The following is a 23,480-nucleotide window of genomic DNA, read 5'->3' on the forward strand; positions in this document are numbered from 1 at the left end:
TTTGTGTGAAAGAGAAATGATAAAAATGAAATTGTAAGATACAAAGCATGTTTAGTTGCTTAAGTTTTTTCGCAAAAACCAGGCATTGATTATGAGGAAACATATTCTCCTGTAATGGATGGAACGACCTTTCGTTATCTTATCAGTCTTTCAGTGATTGAAAAAATAGAAATGTGTATGATGGATGTTGAAAAAAAAATAATTTGAAATCCAAATTAAATACCCGTAACATTGAAAATTCAAAAATATTCTTTAAAATCTCAATTGAATACGTTTAAAAATGTGTTCACTTACTAGTAATTGAATGAATTTTCGCATGAATTGGTCATACCGCCACGAATAAAAAGTATGTTATTTCCTTGAAACAAAAGAACTCATTCCATTCTATCAAACTATTAAATTTCATTTCTTTAGTTTTACATTTCATTCATTCGTAATTTCATTTGAGTCTCATTTCATTTAGGGTTGTAAACGAACCGAGCTGTTCGTTAAGCTCGCTCGAGTTCGATAAACTCGGTTCGACAGCCTACCGAACTAGAGTTTGACCCAATTTTTTTTATCCGTTAAGCTTAACGAACGAACTGCTGTTTGACTCGTGTTTGGTTAGAGTTCGGGAAACTCGAGTTTGTTCGAGAAAAAGTGTAAATTCAACATACTTTATAGCTGGAATAAGTACATATGTGCATGATAAATTCATTTTATTCATCACCAGGAGTTAGTGTTGGACAAACTTAGTATTTTAGACTAAGTTGTGAATCATTTTGAGACTCTATATGAGTGAGACACATTATGTGTTAGTGGTGTGTATTTATTGGAACGTATTCTTCTCTTCGAGGGGATTCCAACGCATATTAACACGCTCAAAATGAGTAAAAAGTGAATGAGAACTGATGTTCCAAAGTTTTACCTTTTAATATGAAAAGTGGTTTTGTACCACATCGAGAGTAGCACAAACCTATTCCTTAGTTTTTCTTATAAATACCATGTACCACATCGAAAAGAAAAACAAGTCCTTTCAAGCCTCTCTTTATAAATAGAGTCTTAGGGCACCAGTTTTATTAAGTCGAGGAAATAAGAGTCATCTCTTTCATTCTCGGTCTCTTTAGTATTAAATTTTTCCAATATTCCGGTGATAGTTCTCGGGCTCAGTTCAAGTTCGCTGAGAGTATATTCGATCTATCGATTATACTAGTATCTCGTTTTATCCTGGGAAGCAGGTCGCTAAACACGGATGGTGCGGGGCGAAACTGCTTTAAGGAGACAGTTTTCTGGACTCGAGATTAAATCCAATCTCTGTTTGTTTTCTCAAACCCTTCTCCTAATTTAATTGTTAATTCTCATATGCTTATGTGATTTAAGAATTAACAATGTTTTTGTGAAGTAGTTATATATTCAATATATATATATAACAATGTCTTTATCGTACAAGATTGATAACAATCTTAAAGCAGTTTTCTTCAATTTTCATACTTTCTTGTGAGTAGACGCAAAAGTCAATTTGATTGTTTAAATTGGATTTATTTATGGGTATATGAGTGGCCATTATTTGCCTCATTAATTAAATTAAATTTAGTGCGTTAATTTCTTTGATCACTTGTTGCCATGTGCTTGAAATTAATATAAATTTGATTTTAAGTGGTGCTTTGTTTAAGCATAACAGGTACGAGGCAAAAGTAAGCACAAAGTTGTTGGATAATTGGTTTCTTATAAGGCTATTGATGCTTTAATGGTTATTGATTTATGATCAACTTATATTCAAGTGGACATATTTGGTGACATCTCTTTCGGGTTGATCATTATAAATTGGTAGATTAAACCCAAATTTATAATTCGTCCATATTTTTGCTATTAATGGATAGCTTATTATGTTTTGTTAACATGGTGATTGATTTCTTAATTCTGAATTGATTTTGGAATTATTAGTACACTGATACAAGAATCATATATGCTATAGTTTACATGCATGTTTGCAAGTTCATAACATGATATTGCTATGCAATTAAATGATATGGCTACATAAATGTGACCCTTCATGATGGAACTTGATTATTTGGTGATTAATTTTTTAATCATTGTTGAGTGATGATAAGGCATTAATTATTATTGTTTAATCTTTAATAATGGAGTTATATCACAAACTTGTAATACTGGATAGAATGCAGTAACATGTTTGTTGTTAAATAATGTGACGAGGTGGGCAGCTGAAGTGAACCAGATTTACAATTGCTCAGGATTCTCCACATTAAAAAACCTAATGGGCCTGGAGTACAGGTTATGGGTCGGCACATAAATTATATTTTTCTGGTTGGATTTTTCCTCCAGTTAAATAGTAATTTCACGTGTTGGTGTCGGTCTGCTGCGGCAGTGACACACGAGCCTATTATAGTGATCCATGTGATACTTAATACGGCGAATATTGATATCAGTATTTATGCTGAACTTCGGAGAGAATCCGAAAAGTTGTTAACCCTAACGCATCAGTTGATCAAGGATCACTGAATGTGGGTTTATTGAAGATTTATGTTCTTCCTTGGGCCTTTTCTGGTTGTACCAGTAGGTGAGCCATAAATGTAGGTTCGTGTGAACCATGTAAATATTTTCGAGAAATTCGGTAATTGAATTTTTAATGATAAGAACTACGGGAAGTTCTTTTAACATGATATTAAAATCTTATAGGTTTTAATGAATAACGTAAAACCTGCTCAGATGAGAGGTAGTGACACGATACGTGTTTACTGTCTAGTTTGATAGTAAAACATTTGTCACTCGTACTCGTAGTCGAGTCAATATTGAAGCTAAATAGAGAGATGTGTGCTCTATAAACTCAAGGGTAAATCCAACTTAATACAGATAATTAAGATGGTTGTGAATAAATTTGATGATAAATAATCACCGGGCAAATTCTGTTTGCAACGTGAATATTCATGAGGTCGTTGCACCTTACTCGCATTATATAAATGGAGTAGATGCAGGCTTGAGTTGCGCTCTGAGAGAGATGCAAAACGATTGTGATCAGCTCAGACTATCACTGAATTTGAGGATATTAGTTACGAAGGGCTAATCGTTCCTTAAATATGATACCACATAAGGAAATAATTAAATTTCCTATTAGTTTTGGAATATTTTCTGACATTCTGTAAAATATTAAAATTGTGGGGGTATCTAAAATAGAAAATTATTGAATTTTCTATGAATAGTGGAATGTAATGAAACATTCTTGAAAATAATTGAAATGTGGGGGTATCTCGAAACTTGATACCAATACCTCTGTTGGTAGCATGAGATCCAAAATCAATTGAGATATTTTGGATGGATACATAGACAATGGTTGAGTCTAATAATATCCGATATATGAATCTAATTTTTGAGATTCGTAAGAATACTATTACAGAGTTTAGGAATGCTTATGCGATAAGCTAGTAGATCCTAGTAGATCTGTAATTAAAAGTCATCTAAATGAACGTACGAGTTATTGGATGAATGTGAGGATGAACCTGCAGAGAGCAAAAGACTTGGATAATTGCTAGTCCCGAATGTCTTGATAATTTGCTTGAAGGTGAACTCGTAAATTTAATAGAAGCAATGTGCTTCACGTATAATTTCTTGATAAGTGAATATATCAAGAGAAAATTTGACTATTACTGAGAGTCAATAAATCAAGATTTTCTAGCACGTGTACTAGAAAATGGATTGTGCATGTTCTCTCTATGTCCTTTGTGGGGGAAAGGATGTTAAGAAATAGAGAGAGTGGTTCTGTTTGACAGAATCTTGTTTAAAAAAATATATAGATCTTCTTACGAGATAGAAGCATTAGGACCCAGATGAATTTTTAAATTGGGAAAATATATCTGGGTCTGAAGGAAGTATAAGGTCAGACTGATACAAAAAATATTACAGTCGAAAGTGATGACCTTATATAATTTATGAAATATTCTCGAGTTTTGAGAATAAGGTTCATTAAGATGATACTAAAATTATCGTATAGTGAAATTTAAAAGTGCATCAATGAACATTGAGATGGTCTTTCTAAATAGATATTTGGAGAAATATCTATTTACATGAACCCGAGGGTTGCTCTAGATAAAGCAAGAGTAGAAAATCTGTATTTTCGGCGATCATGTTGAGTGAAACAACATTGACACGAAATAATGACATATTAAATTTGATATTGCTATGATAAGCAATGGCTTCAAATAAATGACATGGTTGCCATTTTGAGGACGCTCAATATTGGTTGCTATGTGAATAAGGATTGCCAGTTTAAGGACGCTTAAACTCGGTAATGATGCAAACTGAAATTGCTGGTTTTTTGGGACGCTAAAAGCTGGTAATATCAATAACAAGTGAAGCCTTAAATAATAACTAGTAAAGTTATTTCATAAATATGAAATATGTCAATATGAGATGTCAAACTGATTCAAAATCAGAGAATTGACAAGTGTGCATGTGTTATTTACACATGATATGCAAGTCATAATTGATTGCATGTGAGTGATCTGATCATTACGAGAAGTAATGACAAGAGGATCATCTCTGAAAATCTTGATGATATTGAAAAGTTTTGATTTGAAGATTACAATCTTCGTGACTTTAAAAGTTTTAGATGATACATGTCACATGTTGGTGATGTGAATTTTGAAGAGGTCAACGAAGCTAAAGTTGTCATAGCTGGAATGGATTTATATATATCCAAGCGTAGATGAACAAGGATCTCTCAAGAAGGATTGCAAGTCTGTTGTACTTTTTAAAATTGTACAAAATTAGACATAGGCTACACAGTTGGTAAACTGGGTAGATGCACGAGTACAATGGAAATTGGTCACTTGGAAGTGATTGCAATGAGATTTAAGGTGTATGATATGTGCTCATGAGCTTGGACTTCAATACGAAAGATATCTAATTGTACTATGTGAATATAGTATGTAAATTAGATATTTGACTTTAAGAACTTAAAAGTCATTCGAGAATACATTTCACACTTAGCAGTCGTGTCATGGAAATCCTAAACTTAGCTCGATTCATGATGGAATACGAGTCTGGTGCATAAAATAAATGCAGTTAAAAGGCCGAGTAGCCACTTTGTAAGGATATTCCTAAATGACAAGGAAAATGTGTCTTCAATATGCATATATCGTGTAATCAATATGCAAATTGGGAGATCACATTATTGTGTATGAAATGGTATGTCTCACATCTATGATGAGGACATAATACCATTAAACAACTATTCTCAACGAGAATTATCATGATTGACTATGTAAAGTTAAATGATAATGTTTGGATCCACTAACCAGATGGTTAAACTGAGCGAATCTGTTTAAGCCAAGGGAATCTAGTTAGACCGAGAGATAGTTGTCAAATCATCGAGAGGAATGGGCCTTGCCTATTGCTTAACGGCGTCATGGTGGACACCCAACCTTGCTGACTGGAGATCCCAAGAACTTGGTTCAATGGGACAACTAAATCATGATGACCAAATCACTGTGGGGGTAACCCCTGGCCTATTTCTATGATGATGAAACAGTGAGACCCGTAAGGTACGAGGTTAAGCTTTATGCTTTTAATGATCTTTGACGAATACAGGGATTTCAAGTTTGAATACATAATATTCGGTTAAGTAAACGCGGGTTACTCTATAAGATAAAGATCACCTATGTAAGAGAGAAGTATGGCCGCTTCAAAGGAGAATTGCGAGGCACAATTCTTTAGAAACTCTTGCAGAACCAGGACGATGTTCCAGGGCCAAAATGGACATAATCATGAGAACTGAATGAGTCAGGAAAGATATAGTGATGAGTATGTCATCGTTTACACAAACGGTCGAACAGTTCAAGGACATCGCGTCATACTGTCTACCAGTAAAGTCGATATACTTATTCGAGCGAAGGTTCAAGGAGCATTCTCTACCTATCGTATGCTATATCCGACCGCCGGAACTATCACCAAGTCAAGCTCCGCGTCTGTCTGTCTATGTGGTGTCTATGTGGTGTCTATGTGGTGCGTGCTACTAGACCGTGCTACTAGACTATCAATCTCATTTGTGGGGGATTGTTGGACAAACTTAGTATTTTAGACTAAGTTGTGAATCATTTTGAGACTCTATATGAGTGAGACACATTATGTGTTAGTGGTGTGTATTTATTGGAACGTATTCTTCTCTTCGAGGGGATTCCAACGCATATTAACACGCTCAAAATGAGTAAAAGGTGAATGAGAACTGATGTTCCAAAGTTTTACCTTTTAATATGAAAAGTGGTTTTGTACCACATCGAGAGTAGCACAAACCTATTCCTTAGTTTTTCTTATAAATACCATGTACCACATCGAAAAGAAAAACAAGTCCTTTCAAGCCTCTCTTTATAAATAGAGTCTTAGGGCACCAGTTTTATTAAGTCGAGGAAATAAGAGTCATCTCTTTCATTCTCGGTCTCTTTAGTATTAAATTTTTCCAATATTCCGGTGATAGTTCTCGGGCTCAGTTCAAGTTCGCTGAGAGTATATTCGATCTATCGATTATACTAGTATCTCGTTTTATCCTGGGAAGCAGGTCTCTAAACACGGATGGTGCGGGGCGAAACTGCTTTAAGGAGACAGTTTTCTGGACTCGAGATTAAATCTAATCTCTGTTTGTTTTCTCAAACCCTTCTCCTAATTTAATTGTTAATTCTCATATGCTTATGTGATTTAAGAATTGACAATGTTTTTGTGAAGTAGTTATATATTCAATATATATATATATAACAATGTCTTTATCGTACAAGATTGATAACAGTTAGGACTGATAACTGATTAGTCATTACAAAACGCAAAATAAAAATTGAAAAATAAATGTCCCGATTTTTAATCAAATTAAATAAGTTTAGAGCTAGAAGTTAGAAGTTAAAGTCACGGTCCATGTCTTCAGCTCTCAGTCTCTCAGCCTCTCGAGTCTCGAGTTTCGATCTTGTAGTCTCGTTGGATTGTATTTGTCGGATTTAGGGATTGTAGTGTTTCAAGAGTAGGGATTTAGAGATTTAGGGATTGAAAGTCTGATCTGAATTTTAGTTTTATTTTATTCTTTCTTTAACTGGGCTAACACATGATATTTGGATCAATGTTTACATTATTTATATGGATTCAGCTTCCATGACAAAGGCCAAAAAAATATATTTATATTAATTTTTATCGAGCTTTTCGTTTTTGTTCGGGTTCGAGTTCGGTTTGGTTAGATTCGCGACTAACTCGTGTTCGGTTCGAGAATAAGTGAACTTGAGTTCAGACCAAAATTTTGTTCGTTAACGTTAACAAACAATGTCCGGTTCGTGTTCGTGAAATGTTCGTCCGAGTTGGGGTCATTTACGACCCTAATTTCATTAATACGAAGTAAATATTAGTTTTTAAAGATTTTAAAAACTAGATATGTATTTAACGTCCCTAATTCAAACATTGGCACCAAAATCGAGTTGAGGTCAAGTTCTATTTAAATTTTTTTTCTTGAAAAATTTTCATTAAATTAAATTTAAATAAACTAGTAAATTAAGAAATTAGAGGAAAATAAAGAGGCATAGAGGCAACGCAAACCAATGAGTGTAGGACAGCTGCATACATACGTACAGTCTCTCTGACGTCCCCAAGTAAACACCGAAAAAGCAACCCCGCTCTCTCTCTCTATCTCTCTCTCGCTCTCTCTCGCTCTCTCTCCCTAAAACCCCAAAATTCACATTTCATTTTTCTAGGGTTTTACAACACTAACCAAGCTTCAAATTACATCAATGGCGGCTTCTTCTTCTTCATCTTCAAAAACCTCCTGCTTACAGTGCCAAGACTCCATCTCCGATACCTTCAAACACGGCTGGCGTCTCCGCAGCGGCGACTGGGCTCGCCTTTGCAATCGATGCGGGTAAATTAAATTAATCACCTCTTATCTTTTCTCATTCATTTCAACAATGTATTGTTTGTATGTAATTAGCTGTGTATATTTGTGTTGCTTGTTTTGTGTTTGTGTAATTTGCTGTGTGTGATTCTGCGTGTTTGTTCTGTTTTTACTTTTCTCGGTGTCGATTGCTTGTTTTGATTGTATTTGGAATCTGTGATTTCGGTAGAGATGAGGAAAATTGGAGGTGTTTTTATTTCTTGCTTCTCAAGTAATCTTGTCAATTGTAGGACAAGTTGGCTGTATTTTGTTTGTTTGCTTACCATTAGTTTAGGACCTTCTTCAATAATTTTTTTGCTGGAGCGAAGGAATTTATTACAATATCGATTGCCTTGAGAAAGTAAGTTATTCAGTCTATTCGGTATCTGTTTTATGCTTATGTAGAATTCAGAGACACGTTTCTTAGATGTATATGAGCACAATGACAAGGTATTCGGAGAAATTAGATTTAGGCATTTAGAAGGGACTTGGAAAATTGGTTATTCATGAGTTAGTTCTGCGCCAAATAACCATGTGCTTTCATATGTAATGTATATGCGATTGAAGAATCGCTAATTTTAGAGGCTGTTTGACTTGTTTTTTGGCCAAATAAGGAATTATTCTTTAGGTTAAAAGGGATCTCGTACCCTTGGCTCTTGATGTCTTTGCTAGGTAGTTAACGATGGAGGTTACCATGCATTTCCCTTTATTTGTTAGGCTATGTAGTCATTGTTGATTTTAACAGTGCCAGAGATTATTATTTGTAGGGGTCTGATCTATGCTGCATGTGGTGTAACCTAAACTACATTAGCTGATGGTCTAGGTTGTACTGTTATGTGATTTTTTTATATAAATATAATGGTTACAGTAAAAGTGTGGTAACAGGTTCTTAAAGCTTCGAGTTTATGTGTCTGATGCAGTTCCTCCTTTTATGCAGTTCTGTTTATGAGGATGGTAGATTCTGCGAAACATTTCATTCAAATGATGATGGTTGGAGGGATTGTGAATCTTGTGGGAAGGTGTGCTAACATGTTTATTGTTTCTTATGGAACTGTTGGTTTAGGAAGCGGGCGGAATTTTCTTTTTTCCACTATAACCATGTGGTTTCTAATCATCCTTGCAGTTGGTTCACTGTGGATGTGTTGTGTCATACAATGCCTACTTGCTGTTGGATTTTGGTGGGGTTATCTGCATGGACTGCTCAAAGCGGAACTTTATTACGGTGAGACTGAACCAATTATTTTATAAATTTGATCACATATGCATTTTAAGAAAAATATATAAGTACTTCCATGTATCCCTCTTATTTATTGGTAATATACAGCATAACATGACACAGAAAGCGTTTATGCATGGCTTAAGATTAAATCATCTATAGTGTCACACTACATTAAATAATTGATAGTGCAATGAAGTTATCACTTTAAATCTCAATTCTTTGACAAAATAGTTTAGTAAGATGAGTTATAAGTTATAACAGTCACATATTTTTTTACTGTTTGGTATGTGCGGCATGTTCCCATTGTCGGTGGCTTGGTGTGTATCATTCATTTCAATTTTTTTACTTAATAGTTGCTTATTAATACTGGTCATGTTAACCTGATATATGAGTTACAATTGCGTGGTTAGTTACTAAGTATGCAATATAGACTTGCTAGTTTGTTAAGTTTCTTTCTTAGATAAAAAGTGATGATGCGGAATGAGAAATTTAAATATTTATTTATTTTAAAATTAGTTTATTGTTTAGGATTAAGAGTTAATTGTAATTTAATATAAATTTTATATGTTAGATAAATATACTAGTAGGAATAGTTAGATATTGTTGTAGAATAACAAAATAATTTGTGTCCTTGATTCTTATTAGGGTTCTACTTGTTGGATAAGTATTAGGGCTTTACTCCTATCATTATTGTTATATTATAAGAAGACTTGATGGATTATTGAATTGAGATTTACCTTCATCGCTATAGCACCAAATGTAAATTTGTGTCATGTGTATGTGTGGTTGAGAATACTAGGGATAATGGTTATTTTGTGGTTAGACTATAACCTAAATTTGTGTGGGTGGTTGAGAAATACTGGGGGTAATGGTTCTTTTGTGGTTGGACCAACCTTAAGGCTGTAGGTTTTTCTGCTGTTGATCTGTTAAAACTTTCATTATTATTAATTCATTTGTGTTTCCTACATCAAATTGGTATACTAAGTTTAGGCTTCTTCATCAAGTTCACAATTCCTAATTGTGGGGAAATCTAGGATTTTGTAAAAGGAATATTATCCATTGGGCTACTATTAACCATTATTGTTCATGGGCACTTCGAACATAACAGCCACAACTGCCAGTGCTAATTCCAAACTTAAGAGTATTCTTGTATAGTTGATAACTTAGTGACGAACTGGGGTGGAGAAACAGTTTCAAGAAAACTTATTTAATACTTTGAAAAAAGTATATGGTGAGCATGTTTTGAATTATGAATAAAATCATATTATTGGAAATCCTAATTTTTTTTACTAATAATGGAAAAGAAGTGGTAGATGGGTGTCTCAAATTGACGTGTCAACAAGGAGAAATCATTAGTATGGAACACATTTTTTATATTAATTTTCTTGATTAGTAGTTTTTTTAGATTTGAAGCCATATGAAGACATCTTGTTCTCTCTGAGTTGCTTGTAGATATATTACTATGGAGTTGGAATTTGATGACTTTGAATATTGCAAAAAATCATGTTAAATCTTGCAAAAAATGTTATAAATTGTAATTTGTATGTAAGTAGATGGAGCATTAAAATTAAAATATCGAAGTGCAAGTACCAAAAAATAGATATAAATATGCATAATAAAGCCCAATACTAAAATTAAAGTATCGAATACCTAATACTAAAAATAATTAGTATAAAAAAATAATTTACGGTAATTAAGTAGATAAAATTAAGTAAGGGTAATTAAGTAAAACAATAAAAAAGTATGGTACGGAAAAAAGTATCGATCAACTACCAACCTTTTAATCTTTTAATATTTTGGTTTTAACAAGACTATGGACGGGTTATTTTATGTTTTATTATTTTAATAATTTTAAATTGTTAATGTTTTTTTAGTCTTAATTTTTATTCTAAAATAGAATGTAATTGTACATGTTGATGGAATTTTACATTTGTTTATATTTTTAAAAGTATTGTTATAAAATTTTAATTTTATTATGTTGTTGGTAGGAATCGAGTTAATTTAATATATTGTTGGTGGAAATCGAACCTTTGATCTATGTATAAAATAACTTTCAGATTGTATCTATATTTGAATCGAACGATCTCATGGTTGTGATAAAAGGGATAACAAAAATGAGGATTCACCAAACTACAAATTATCCCCTCGTTTGCTTGTTATATTATAGTATAGAGATTGATAGTATAGAAGTATAGATTCTAGATAATGTCAAAAATAAGATCTGTTACCATTTTAGGACTTTACTTGGTTAAACTTTAGGGTACCCTCACTCCAAGAAGAGTTTAATAGACTTTTGAACTGAGATTGTCCTCTTTTCTGTTAGGTTGCGATCCTAACAAATTTGTTGTTTGTAAACCCTAGGGAGATGGTGGTTCTTTTGTGGTTGTATTACCTTAGGGATTGCGTGTTTTCTGTAGTGAATCATTTTCCTCAATTTTAATTGTATGTATGTCCATAATCCTTGATTTAATAGCATGTCCTGCAGAAGTTTTTTATCAGTCATCTCGAGCATCCAATGTAATATTGTTTATGTGGATGCTTGAGTTGAACTACACAAACTATATAAATTTACAGTTGCATGTGAGTTCTAGATGGTGGAATTGTGGCTGCTGAATGTTGAAAAAAGCTCCACGTTTTGTACATAAATATTAACGGATAGGCGGGATAGCCAATTGAAATTAGCTATGTTCGTAATATTCTGTGTGGGAAGAAATAGGGATCAAGTGATTGTAGTCACATACAAATTATGTAGAGTAGTAGCTGAGAGGAAGCAATGATACACAACTTGCAAGAAAGAGACACAATGAGTCAGAGTGTTACAACTCCAAATTATTTTTATGGTGGGTCTCATAAAGTCGTCCACTCAAAACTCCGAGAGGACTACAAAAATGATAAATGTGTTTATGATTTGTTACATTGTTATCAGCAATGACATGCATGTCGAGTAATTTTTTTTTGTTGCTAATTGTATTTTTTTCATTAGTGTAATTGAAATATCCATATGGTTGTTCCTCGGGTTTATTATTTGTGGAAATTAATTTTAAGTGTGACCGAATGTAAGACAGGCTCGAAATCGCTGCTTATTGGAATCTCAGGGAGGCACTGGAAATCTACCTAGAGATTTTGGAAAGAGAATTCATGTAGAACCTTCCAACGGGCCTGGGTTGAACGGCACAGAGCTGCAACAAATCTCAAGAAAGTATGTTCTACCTTAATATTACCTTGAAATCTTTGAATTTTGATGCACTTATCAAGTATTTAGGTTAACATTTCTTGACCCTATCTAGAACTAGATCTGTTTTCGTTCCTTTGTTTGAGAAGATCTTAACTGCTAGTGATGCGGACCATAAGCTTGCACGTCTTGTGATACCAAAAAGATGGGCAGAAGTAAGTCCAGCAAACTCTTTCGTTTTCTTGTACAATCGTTTAATTAAGCTATTAATTTGATTTGTGTGCATCTAGTAATACTCCATGGACATTATAGTATAATCTTTGATATGTCTGGCTTAGATAGAGATGTTCATAGTTCTGGCCAAAATCGTAAGGAATCAGAACTGAAGGATGGTGCAGTTCTTGATGGTTCTAGTTTTATGCAAATATGATTGGTCAGGGACGAAGACTTGGTTTCTGATTATTTTTATAAAATATCCCATTGCTAGTGTATGTAGGTCTTTTATGATTTATCAACATTTTCAAATATTATTATTATTACTTAAATTGTTATCAGGACCATGTGCTATATGCGAATCATACTTCTTTTTAACTTTTATGAACCTTCTCTTAATATTTGTTATATGTATAGATATCTTAAAATTGTTAATAAAAATTATCAGAGTTTTAAATGTCACACTATATTTACTATATGTATAAAATTTGTACTGATATTTATCACAATTTCTGCAATATGTGGGAGTAAGGTTTTTGGTAACATTTACAGTTTCCAGTCAATTTCCAAATTCAAATGTTTGAATTCTATTGAAACACATTTGATGAAATTTGCAAACTATATGTATTAGAGACCGTATTGTAACTTTCGCATGTATGCACATTTTTTGAAAAGTTATCATGTATCAGACATTGTGTATTCTATAAATAAAAGCACAGTTATAATATTATTATTATTTTAGATGAAATGGCCTTTAATATGTTTGTAGAGAGATGCTTACTAAAGAAAACCTTGAGTATGTTAATGTGAACATGAAATTAAATTACACCCCTCATTGTAGCCTAGTTATACCCCTTTTTCCGTGGCAACAACATTTTCAGGTTTAGGTCTCAGTGAAGGCATGTGTATGAGTCCTTAAATTTTCCAGAATCGAACATTACAAAAAAAATAAAAGCGGGCCATTGTTTCTCACTTGTTGGGGACTTGGTTTTAGTCCAAGGCTGAACCCAGGCTGCAAGACCATGAACACTCCTAGGCTTAGATTTGAATATCAATTTTATCACTTTAAAACTTCGTCTCCCATACATTTTTGAATTACATGGTCTCTCATCATATTCATATTCAAATAATGCATACAATTGAGATATGGTTTAGTTTTGAGATCTATGTTCCGTATAAACTCACATAGTTCAGCAGGCATTTTTCCCAGTCATTAATGTTCCAACTGGGGTTCCCATTCAAATCCAAGACACCGATGGCAAAGAATGGGTGTTTAAGTACCGTTACTGGCCCAGTTCTACCAGCAGGACATATGTGTTAGAAGGGCTTCGAGATTATATGAGTTTAGTGAAAGGGCAAGTTGGCGATATAGGTAAGATCTGAATTTCTGAAGTGCATGAAATTATATTTTGTATCAGTTTGGATTTGGTGTCTAATCTAGTGATTTATAGCGGCAGTGAAGTCACTGTCTAGGTAGTGAACAATATTTTAGAGTTTTTGTTTTTGTGTCGTTCCATTGAACAATATTTCTAGGTAGTGAACAATAATTTTCAAGCAGTGAAAATTATGTGATTTTTGGTCTCTTCCTTTTACCTAATACTAATAGTACCTGGTTCAAATTTTTCCGCATGTGCTTCTGATGTCTTTTTTTAGTATTTTTATTATTTTCGTGTTGATCCAATGAACTTTTTCTTGTGGCTACGACTAAAAGAACATCTTTATCACAAGGAATACTTTTTTGCCGACCCAACTAAATGTGGCTTGAATGTTTGATGAAGTTGAGTTGTATTCAAATTAAGCTAGTGTTTTTCTCCAGTGAAATTCTATAGCATTGAACCAGGGGGGAAGTTGGTGATCGGATTGGAAAAGCCTTCTGCTGGTCCTTCCTCAACTTGAGGTATGTCACTAGACATTGTTCTGTCTGAGATGTCTAATATACAATGAGCATGTAGCAATGTTGAAATCTTACCAGGTTAATGATTTTGATATAATATTTTTATTTTACCAAGACAAATTGTCGTTCAAATTTCAAGTTTACTTTTTAAGTTTGTTTGCTTTATTCTTGATCTACTACTATACATGAATATATATATGTACATTATACCCTTGATCTTTGCCATAACGCCAGGAATATTCTATATAATAGTTTTCATGTCTGTTTTTAATTGACACTAAACAGATTCAGCAAATAAAGTAACTCTTTGATTTGGATTTGTTCTAATTTCTTAAATGTGATTTCATACAGTATATTAGCTTGGTAGCCCTTAAAGAACTTGTACGAAGGCACTGAAGTATTTGACTTGGCGTGGGTTTTTTTGCAAGTATTCTGGTTATCAAGTTCCAGAGACAGGTTTATGAAAGACGTGGCTCCATTCTCAGTTTAGAAGAACTTTTAACAGGCCATTCCAATGTTTGTAACAGCATATAATGTTAATATAGACAGAAAAAAAACGTATGTTGTTTTCAGGGTCTTCGTCTTTGTGAGCCAAATTTTGTTACAAAAAGAGTTTTGTTATATAGAAGGTTGAACAATTGACAGTATGCATATCTAGTTTACCCTTGTTTATTCTAGGTCGTATCTAGTATTTTTAATCATCGCGTGAAGTTTATATAACTTGCTTCTGTTCAAGCCTTTTATTAATTAGTAGAAAAATAAGGAAAGGGCTTGCATCCTCTAAACATAAAGATGGATGTGAATGTTTGCTTAAGTTGATAAGTAATTGTCATCATATAATTTGATTTAATTAGAATAGAATGTGACTATGTAAACTTAAATGTTGAAGGAGAAATTTATATTCCAGAAATTTTAAATCACATTTGTTAATTGTATAAGTTTAATTTTTATTATCATCTTCCAAATGATACTTCAAACTAAATTAAATTTTAATAAAAATCAACGAAATAAATGTTTTTAATATATTTCTTTCAAAACATCGCTGAAATAACTCATTGAATAAACATTTTTAATATAAATCAAACAAAACATATACGCTATAAACCGTTTAGGGCGGTCGCAAAAATCTTATAGTAGTAAACATTTTTAATACATATAGTGTAAAATATAATTGGAGAAAATATAAATTTTCAATACATCTAGTGTAAAAGATAATTGGAGAAAATATAAATATATACGATCTTATATTTGTCTCCCAATAATAAAAAGATTATTTCTAGAAATAATTTGACTTTTATGTATAAAATTATATATCTGCAAACACGTTTTCTAAAAATATTATTTTTATTAAGTGATCAAAAAATTTCAAAACGGCATCCTCAAAAAATATTATTCAAAATGTGTGACAAAGCTGTAAACTTCAAATATTTCCGAAGTGTAAAAAAAATAATGAAATTCTTCCGGAGACATACCTGATGTTAAAAAAACAAGTATAATATAAGGATATTTTTGTAAATACGGATCGTGTTTATATTTACAGATAATAATTTGTGACTTGCACATATCTATCTGTGCACACTTCAACGTGTACATATCTCCGGTCATTCTATTCTAATTTCTATAATCCGCAAACATGAATCTCAGTTCCCTTGCAAACACTTGTCGTCTCCGTCTCGAATCGCCGTTCATTTCAACTCGCACGCATCCTCGTAGAACAACTCATGGTACACCACTCTCTATACTCACATATCTACTTTATCTGTTCTTATATTTAATTATTTCTCCCCAATTAATCTATAATTTTACTTGTAAATACACACACACAATTATAGTCTATAATTTGCTTCATATATTATTCTATTGACTGCTAATTTAGTAATTTAGTAATCTCTATGGGAGAACCTGGATAAATGAATATTCGATAAACGACCTGATAAATGAATATTCGATAAACGAATGACCTCGTGTATTTGGTTTCTTTTTGATAGGGGTATATGCTTCCAATGATAAGTCCGTCTCGAAACAATCTATGCCATTGTTGCCGATTCATGATACTACTATCTTTAAAGTTACTGCGCTTTCGACTGCTTTTACAGGTGATGCCACTTTATTTTGTTCGTATTCGTAGAGTGGGATTGAATGATGGTGTTGTTCTTTACAGGCTTAATTCTTGTTGTGCTTTTAGTTTCTATTATGATTTTGTGTTTGCCTATAATTGTGCTTTTGTCCGGGATGTGTTGCATATTGTTTTTTGTGAGTTTACTTGTCTGGTAATTTTGTTACAATAGGATAAGATTCTTATACAGGAGGTTTGAATCGACGAATGCGCATATATCTTTCAGCTGTCATGCATTCAATATTGTTTTCTGTATTCCGATATTGTCATATTTCTACACAAACGTAAACTTAGGCTTGTTAATTTATAATAGATTGTTGAACTCTTGGCATTATCACACTGAATTTTGGTGTACTAGTTAGAGTTCCAAAGTCCACCTTCCCTATAAGATGCTCAGTTTCTTTTTGGCCTCTTTATCAGCACATATTAAAAAAAGTGTGATAATGCCAAGAGTTCAATAATCTATTATAAATTAACAATCCTAAGTTTATGTTTGTGTAGAAATATGTATCGGAATACAGATAACAATATTGAATGCATGACAGCTGAAAGATGTACATATTGGCTTGTTGTTGCCTCTTCCTCTAGTACCACAATGATCACATACATAACTAATAAGATGTACGTTTTGTTATGGCACTGCGAGGCGATTTTTCTTAGCATTTTTTGTTTTTTTCAGCTACAAGACTTTCAATGCAGATCAAATAATTGAGAACCTGCAGCTAATAGTATAGTTATAGACCCAGATAATTTTATGTATTTGAATCTCCATGAGCTATTTACGAAAGAAGCTATGTGATTTCAGGCTCACAACTGTTGCAACTTGTCTTTGGTTTCCCAGATAGATTTTTTTTTTGTTGCATGCTTTTCACTTTTTTGTGCTCATCCTATCTATTTATTTTCAGCAGCAAGTTTGATAGTGGCACACACAGCAGATGCTGCAAGTACAGAAAACATTATGGTGAGATTACTTGCTATTTCAGCTTGTAGTCCTTTATTTAATCCAATATTGAAATTTTACTTGAAGTGATGGACTGATGGTTTATACTCTTTGATTTATATCTAGAAGTGTTACATTTGTATCTGTCATGTGTCAGGAAGTACCTGCTTCACTTTATTTACTCTTAGAATATATACATTATTTCTCCCATGTGTCAGGAAGTACCTGCTTCACTTTATACTTTGGCTGACGGCGGGCTTGGTGATTGGTTTGGGGGACTCCTATATTCAGCTGGGCAGCAGGCAAATGAAGCTGTTCAGGACCAGTTATCAGCTCTCAGTTTTACCAGGTTAAGTTATTCGTAGTTTTTAAGTGTTACAGTTGTTAATATACATTTAGTTACTGGAAGTTGCTCATGTTGTCCGTGATTCATAAATCCTTGCAGTTTGGCTGTCATATTTGGTGCAGGCCTTGTTACTAGCCTCTCCCCTTGTACACTAAGTGTACTGCCCCTGACTTTAGGTTACATAGGTAAGAAATAGCTGATGCTACATTTTCACACAGTTGGTTTCTTTGATTACTTTTTTCTCTTGCTTCCTGTTGTTTATTGGTCATCCTGGAACTGCACAGGAGCTTTTGGTTCAGGGAAAAGCAAGGCTGAGGTAAATAAATTACTGAACTATAATTCTGTATCAGTGAGTTTTTCCTTTTATTTATAGAGAAAAATTTAATCTTAACAAGTATAGTTATCGTGGATGGTTTTGATATGTTTTCCCCATTTTTGTCTAGGTTGATGAAAGTATTGTCAATAAATTAAGAAAGTAAATTTTGTTATGTACTCCCATGCTCTTTTTTTTAAGATAAATACTTTTAAGAAACTTGTGCTTTAAGATTTAGATTATTTAGGCAATTAACCTTTTTGAGAATCTATTTTTGTTTACTTCATGGTTCGCACATACATTTGTTGGACATAATAAATTTAGCGTTTAAACGCGTTATTGCACACACGAAAGCCTCTTCATGCTTAAAGAGTTTGTTTCATTGTGTTCAGGTGGTTAAGGATTCTTTGGCATTTGCATTGGGTTTGGCAACTACATTAGCCTTACTTGGTATAGCAGCTTCGTTTGCTGGGAAGGCATACGGGCAGGTAGGACAAGGACTACCATTAGCAGCTTCTGGTTTGGCTGTCGTGATGGGTTTAAATCTTCTTGAGGTAATTGCTTTGTAATCTTGGAGCATGCCTACTTCGAAAAGGTCTTTCTAATGCATCACCTATTGAAATGTCCAATTTGGTGTTTGGGGTTGTTGAACGGTGGTTTAAAGTGGTTATACGTCTTGCTTTTAATTTAAATATCAAGTTCTGTTGAATCTTCTTTGAACCATCAAATAGTCAAAGATGAATTTGTTCCCTCTCTCCTAGTGTTATTTATGTATGTGTGCGCGAACAAACGGACTCAAAGTCGCCCTTAGGCAATTAGCCTCAGTTAGGTTTTTAGTATAAATGTATTTTGTAACTCTCTAATTTTAGAAAATACTAATCTAGCTATTTTACTTGTATACCCTCTTTTTAAATATGCAAGTTGTTTAAATATTTCAAATTTTATAAATATTTTCTTTTTAAAAACTTACATTTACTTTTACTTTTCTATAATATCAAAGATATTAATTACTTTTATAACAAGTTTTTAAATATGATAGTGATAGGTGAAATGGAAAATGGAGTATAATGCAGTGCCTTTTTGGGAACAAAGTGAAATGTACTACTTACATGGGCCAAAGCCCATTTCCACTTTGTTTGTGAATATATAATTTTTTTTTCTCCTTTTCATAGAAGGTTCATGTTTTTATTCAAAATGAATTATTTTCTAAGGGTCGTTTGGGATTTGGACATCTCTTTTTCTGAAATGAGACAAGTGTATTATAAATCATATCCAAGTATTCAAGCTACCAAGGTAGACCATCACTATATCCAAAATAATTATGAATTTATATTTAAAGTTGCCAACCTTAACCCTAAACCTTAAGGTGTTAAGATGAGGTGTATCGGGATTGTATTATCCCTAATTAAATATGTTGAGAAGGTTGGGGTTCTCTTGGTTTGTAATCAAAACTTTAAGGTGTTAGGTGGATGTATTAATTTGATTATGTTAATGTTATCTCTAACAATATACAACAACATTACTCGCATGATTGTTTACAAAGGTGTATTTTTTTTCAAAATATGTAAAAAAATATAAATTGTTTTCAAAAAGGGTTCTGTCCAAAATCTAACATTTATATTTTTAAAATAAACTAACTAATCCCCCAATGATTTATTTCTACAACAGATGATATAATTTTTATAAAACAAAAAAAGAGTTTAATATAAAGTATTTCGTTCATGGATATATGTATCCTCAAGTAAAATATAGTTTCTAAAAGGATCTTTGTCAATGGACTTGGATGAAATTGTTTAAAAAGATGTGTCCAGGTGTTGAAATCGACAGTTTTTATGATTATATTAACATGTTAGGCCGTAAAACAAGTGCTTGCGTGTTTATAGTCATACCTACTTGCGAGTGTCGAGTGTTTGCCATGGGAGTACAGAGTAAGTGTGACAGAGTTCCTGAGTAGTGGATGTCATTCTTTGGAACTTTAGATCCGCGCACCTTAGATGTCTCATCCCCGCCTCCTTGTATGCAAATGAAATCTAATTTGCAGAAAAATATATTATGATAATCTGAAAAGGGGTTGCATCAAGCATGATATAGGGTGGTGTGCGTGTGAGTACAGTAATATATCGGTAGTACTATCTGTTGTAAAACACGACTTCATCCAACACGAGGCTCATCCTTCCCTATATAAATATAGTTTAGGCCTGGCTGCATCTTTGGATAATGAGGTATCTGTATGTATTGAAATATTAATATACATTTTACAGCTGAGATTTTCTAACTTTTGCCATTATAAATAGGAGTCCTATTGTTAAGAATTCAGGAACTTGAAAACCTATTGGGCCTATGAATTTCATACCATCTGTAGGGTTGATTTTGTAAAAGAAAAATAACTTCATAGCTGTCTCGTGATCTATAGCCATTGGCTATGGGATGCGATATATAGCATTTTCCGTATTTAATTTCTGGCTAACATGTCCAACAGTTTTTTTGTTTGAATCTTTTTATTCAATATTATTCTGGAATTACAGGAACAATATTCAATTTACTGGCTCGACATGTTCAGTTTGATGAATGATTTAGTGATTGTGCAGTATTGTTTGCAGTTGACTGTTATGCTGAAATTTTATTCACCTGTAAGGGTCTGCTTGCTGGCCAATTTTGCAGATAGTAGAGTTGCAACTTCCCTCTTTCTTTGACAATTTTGATCCACGAGCTGCTGCTGCTAATTTTCCCTCAAGTAAAGGATCAAACATAATAAAATCAAGACTTTGCTATGCATATGCAACATCTGTAGCATTACCTGATATACTTAAAAAAATATGTATCGATTTGTAGGTGTTCAAGCATATCTGGCTGGTCTTACATTTGCATTAGCTGCATCTCCTTGCAGTACACCAGTGCTGGCAACCCTTCTTGCATATGTAGCATCATCCAAGGTACTCCTAGAAGTCTGATTATAATATATCTGTATAGATTGGATGACATGTTGAGTTGTTGACAGTTTTAGAAAAATACTACTACTTTTTAGTGGATACCTTTAAGAGTAATGCTAGAGGCACAAAAAATAGTTACAAAGTGACGTGGCAGGGGTGATGTGGTAGTATGGAATAATTTAGTTGGTGCTATTAGTGTGAATGCAGGGGTGTCCATTTACATTTAGCCAATAAAAATCTGACACTTGTCATTTTGTATTTTGGGAACTAATTTTCCTACCTTTATTCCATGAAACAGGATATTTGATCATTTGTCCTTGGGAGTATTGTAAACATTAAGGCATTAACAGAAAATTGAAATTTACCTATATAATCATTATTATAAATTTATAATTATATAAATGACTGTTCTCTTATTTGAATATTTGATTTGCATAATCTTTGTTTTTAAACAATAAATCATATAGTAGTCTACGTCAAACAATTATTAGCATATTAATGGATTAGATAATCAGATTCGTTTTATGACACAGGATCCGATAATAGGTGGCAGCTTACTGTTAACATATACAACCGGATATGTTGCTCCTTTACTTCTTGCTGCTTCTTTTGCTGGAGCATTGCAGGTATTTTATGTACCAACTTACTGTAGATCCTTTTTCTGAACTTCTGGCATGTTGCTGCTTCATATCATTATATTTCTGGCAACTGATGCACAAAATGGTTGGGAAAGTGTAACAGACTCTATTACTTAAAATTTAGTTGCATAATATCAAAACAAGATTTGTGGTTAGTTCAGAACTTACTGCTATTGACACGTATAGTTTTCTTCTTATGTTTTTTCCCTACAATCTTCCTATTACCTAAATATGCTTTATTTAAATTTTAGACATTTTGGTCATAAAGTTTTCGGCATTATCTAACTCATAGAAACATGCAGAGTCTACTGTCGTTCCGCAAGTTCTCAGCCTGGATTAACCCAATGAGGTAAGTTTAATATTTCATCGTCAAATGAATCATTTCTGTCACGTCTGGGACATTATGTTTAATATACCAAAAGATGTTAAGCCCATTGCAGTGTAATGAATTATTACTGGCTTAACCGCCACACGTTAAATCTACACTCGATACTGATAATTTCCAAGCAAGGGTAGCTGCATGGAGCTAATTATCCTGCTATATTGAGACTTAACACCTACAAGGATGCTTACTTTTAAAACTATGTTGAATTTAATTTGCAGTGGAGCTCTCCTATTAGGTGGGGGTATTTATACTCTGCTGGATAAGACCTTTCCAGCAACAACAATGTCTATGTAGAAATTTCAGGTACAATGCAGTGTTTTGGTATAACAGAAGTAGCAGAGAACAATGTTTCATGGTACTTTATCTAAAACTGCTTGTGCTTCTTGCTTTTAGGCTGCGTGGGTGAAGAAAAAAGAAAATGCGAGAGCGCCAATGATTTTACAGGACATGATTTGCAGAATGTCACACGATGTCGCCAGCAGTGTAATTGTATATATTGCAAACCACCGTTCCTCAGGTGCTGTAAGTACATCTGTATATATACTTTTCATCATATAGAAACGAGAAGTCGATAAAACATAGAAAATTTCTAAATCATATAACGTTTAGGTTTCCTCCTCTGTAAGTGAATGTCATGTATCCTGTGTGAAAGCTGATCACATGGGAACTTGTAGAGGCGCACATGTATACTTTCTTTACAACAGTCAGATTCTTCTAAATTCAACTGCTGTCCGGTTAACTACCCAAGAAGAATAGCTGAATATTATATCCACCTCTTTAGTTTAGTCAACCAATTACAGTTCACTAGATCTATAACATGAACTACAGCATTGTCAGAACCATAAAGAAATGCCTGCATTCAAGTACTACCCATGTTGATAGATAGTGTGTTTTTTAATGCATATGCATGTGTATAAACTATAATATTAGCATTTATACATTACCAGAAGATCACAGGCCTGCCCATTCATGAGTTGATTACTTGATCATATACGCGGATAGGTCGTTGTGTATATAATAAATTAGATATGTTGTCATTCAACTGATATGAGGAATGGAGGTAGCAAGCTGCTGTTCATGGGAGTTACATTCAAAGTACCGGTTTAATGAAGTAGATGGCTTCAGATCTGTTATCTAATAATAGTAGTGTCATTGAATACGGAGATGGAGGCCAACAACGAGATGATAAGGTCAGTCGGTAACGCAGTTCTAGTCAGTTTGAGATTATTGTGAACTGAAAAGGATAGAAATTATTTCCTCATCATATATCATAATGCTGCTCAAGGACAAAATGTGACGCGATTACTTTGAATACTTGCTATCTGCATGTCATAAGCACTCCTATCCCCAAAATGTCGGTACAGTTTGTATTAGTATTACAATTTGATGATAAAATATGTGACATGCTAGAGTTCCTGAATCG

At 33.3% G+C, this 23,480-nt stretch overlaps 2 protein-coding genes across 3 annotated transcripts; both read left to right on the forward strand.

Annotated features, from left to right (window-relative positions):
• Positions 1-7,565: 7,565 nt before the first annotated feature.
• LOC141721644 (B3 domain-containing transcription factor VAL3-like) lies at positions 7,566-15,066 on the forward strand. Its single transcript, XM_074524643.1, has 8 exons — positions 7,566-7,879; positions 8,829-8,910; positions 9,015-9,113; positions 12,176-12,309; positions 12,398-12,497; positions 13,693-13,867; positions 14,312-14,392; positions 14,741-15,066. The coding sequence occupies exons 1-7, from the start codon at positions 7,752-7,754 to the stop codon at positions 14,389-14,391; spliced, it is 798 nt and encodes a 265-aa protein (XP_074380744.1). The 5' UTR covers positions 7,566-7,751; the 3' UTR covers position 14,392; positions 14,741-15,066.
• An 882-nt stretch (positions 15,067-15,948) lies between these two features.
• LOC141721646 (cytochrome c-type biogenesis ccda-like chloroplastic protein) lies at positions 15,949-22,781 on the forward strand. Of its 2 annotated transcripts, none has more exons than XM_074524645.1 (13): positions 15,949-16,113; positions 16,378-16,485; positions 17,411-17,466; positions 17,664-17,794; positions 17,891-17,976; positions 18,076-18,107; positions 18,497-18,658; positions 20,766-20,838; positions 20,937-21,037; positions 21,568-21,660; positions 21,975-22,021; positions 22,276-22,360; positions 22,451-22,781. In XM_074524645.1, exons 1-12 carry the CDS (start codon positions 16,023-16,025, stop codon positions 22,349-22,351), a joined length of 1,056 nt encoding a protein of 351 aa, XP_074380746.1. In that variant the 5' UTR covers positions 15,949-16,022; the 3' UTR covers positions 22,352-22,360; positions 22,451-22,781. The 2 variants fall into 2 exon arrangements, with proteins under 2 accessions (XP_074380746.1, XP_074380747.1); XM_074524646.1 differs by having other exon boundaries at positions 17,414-17,466.
• Positions 22,782-23,480: the final 699 nt, after the last annotated feature.

The sequence above is a fragment of the Apium graveolens genome, chromosome 4 (genome assembly GCF_009905375.1).
Source record: "Apium graveolens cultivar Ventura chromosome 4, ASM990537v1, whole genome shotgun sequence".
NCBI lineage: Eukaryota > Viridiplantae > Streptophyta > Magnoliopsida > Apiales > Apiaceae > Apium > Apium graveolens.

Coding starts and splice junctions, on each gene's coding strand:
- LOC141721644 (XM_074524643.1), top strand. CDS start 7,752: ATGGCGGCTTCTTCTTCTTCATCTTCAAAAACCTCCTGCTTACAGTGC. Junction 9,114..12,175: donor CAAAGCGGAACTTTATTACG/GTGAGACTGAAC, acceptor AATGTAAGACAG/GCTCGAAATCGCTGCTTATT. Junction 13,868..14,311: donor AGGGCAAGTTGGCGATATAG/GTAAGATCTGAA, acceptor GTTTTTCTCCAG/TGAAATTCTATAGCATTGAA.
- LOC141721646 (XM_074524645.1), top strand. CDS start 16,023: ATGAATCTCAGTTCCCTTGCAAACACTTGTCGTCTCCGTCTCGAATCG. Junction 21,661..21,974: donor CTTTTGCTGGAGCATTGCAG/GTATTTTATGTA, acceptor AGAAACATGCAG/AGTCTACTGTCGTTCCGCAA. Junction 22,022..22,275: donor GCCTGGATTAACCCAATGAG/GTAAGTTTAATA, acceptor TTTAATTTGCAG/TGGAGCTCTCCTATTAGGTG.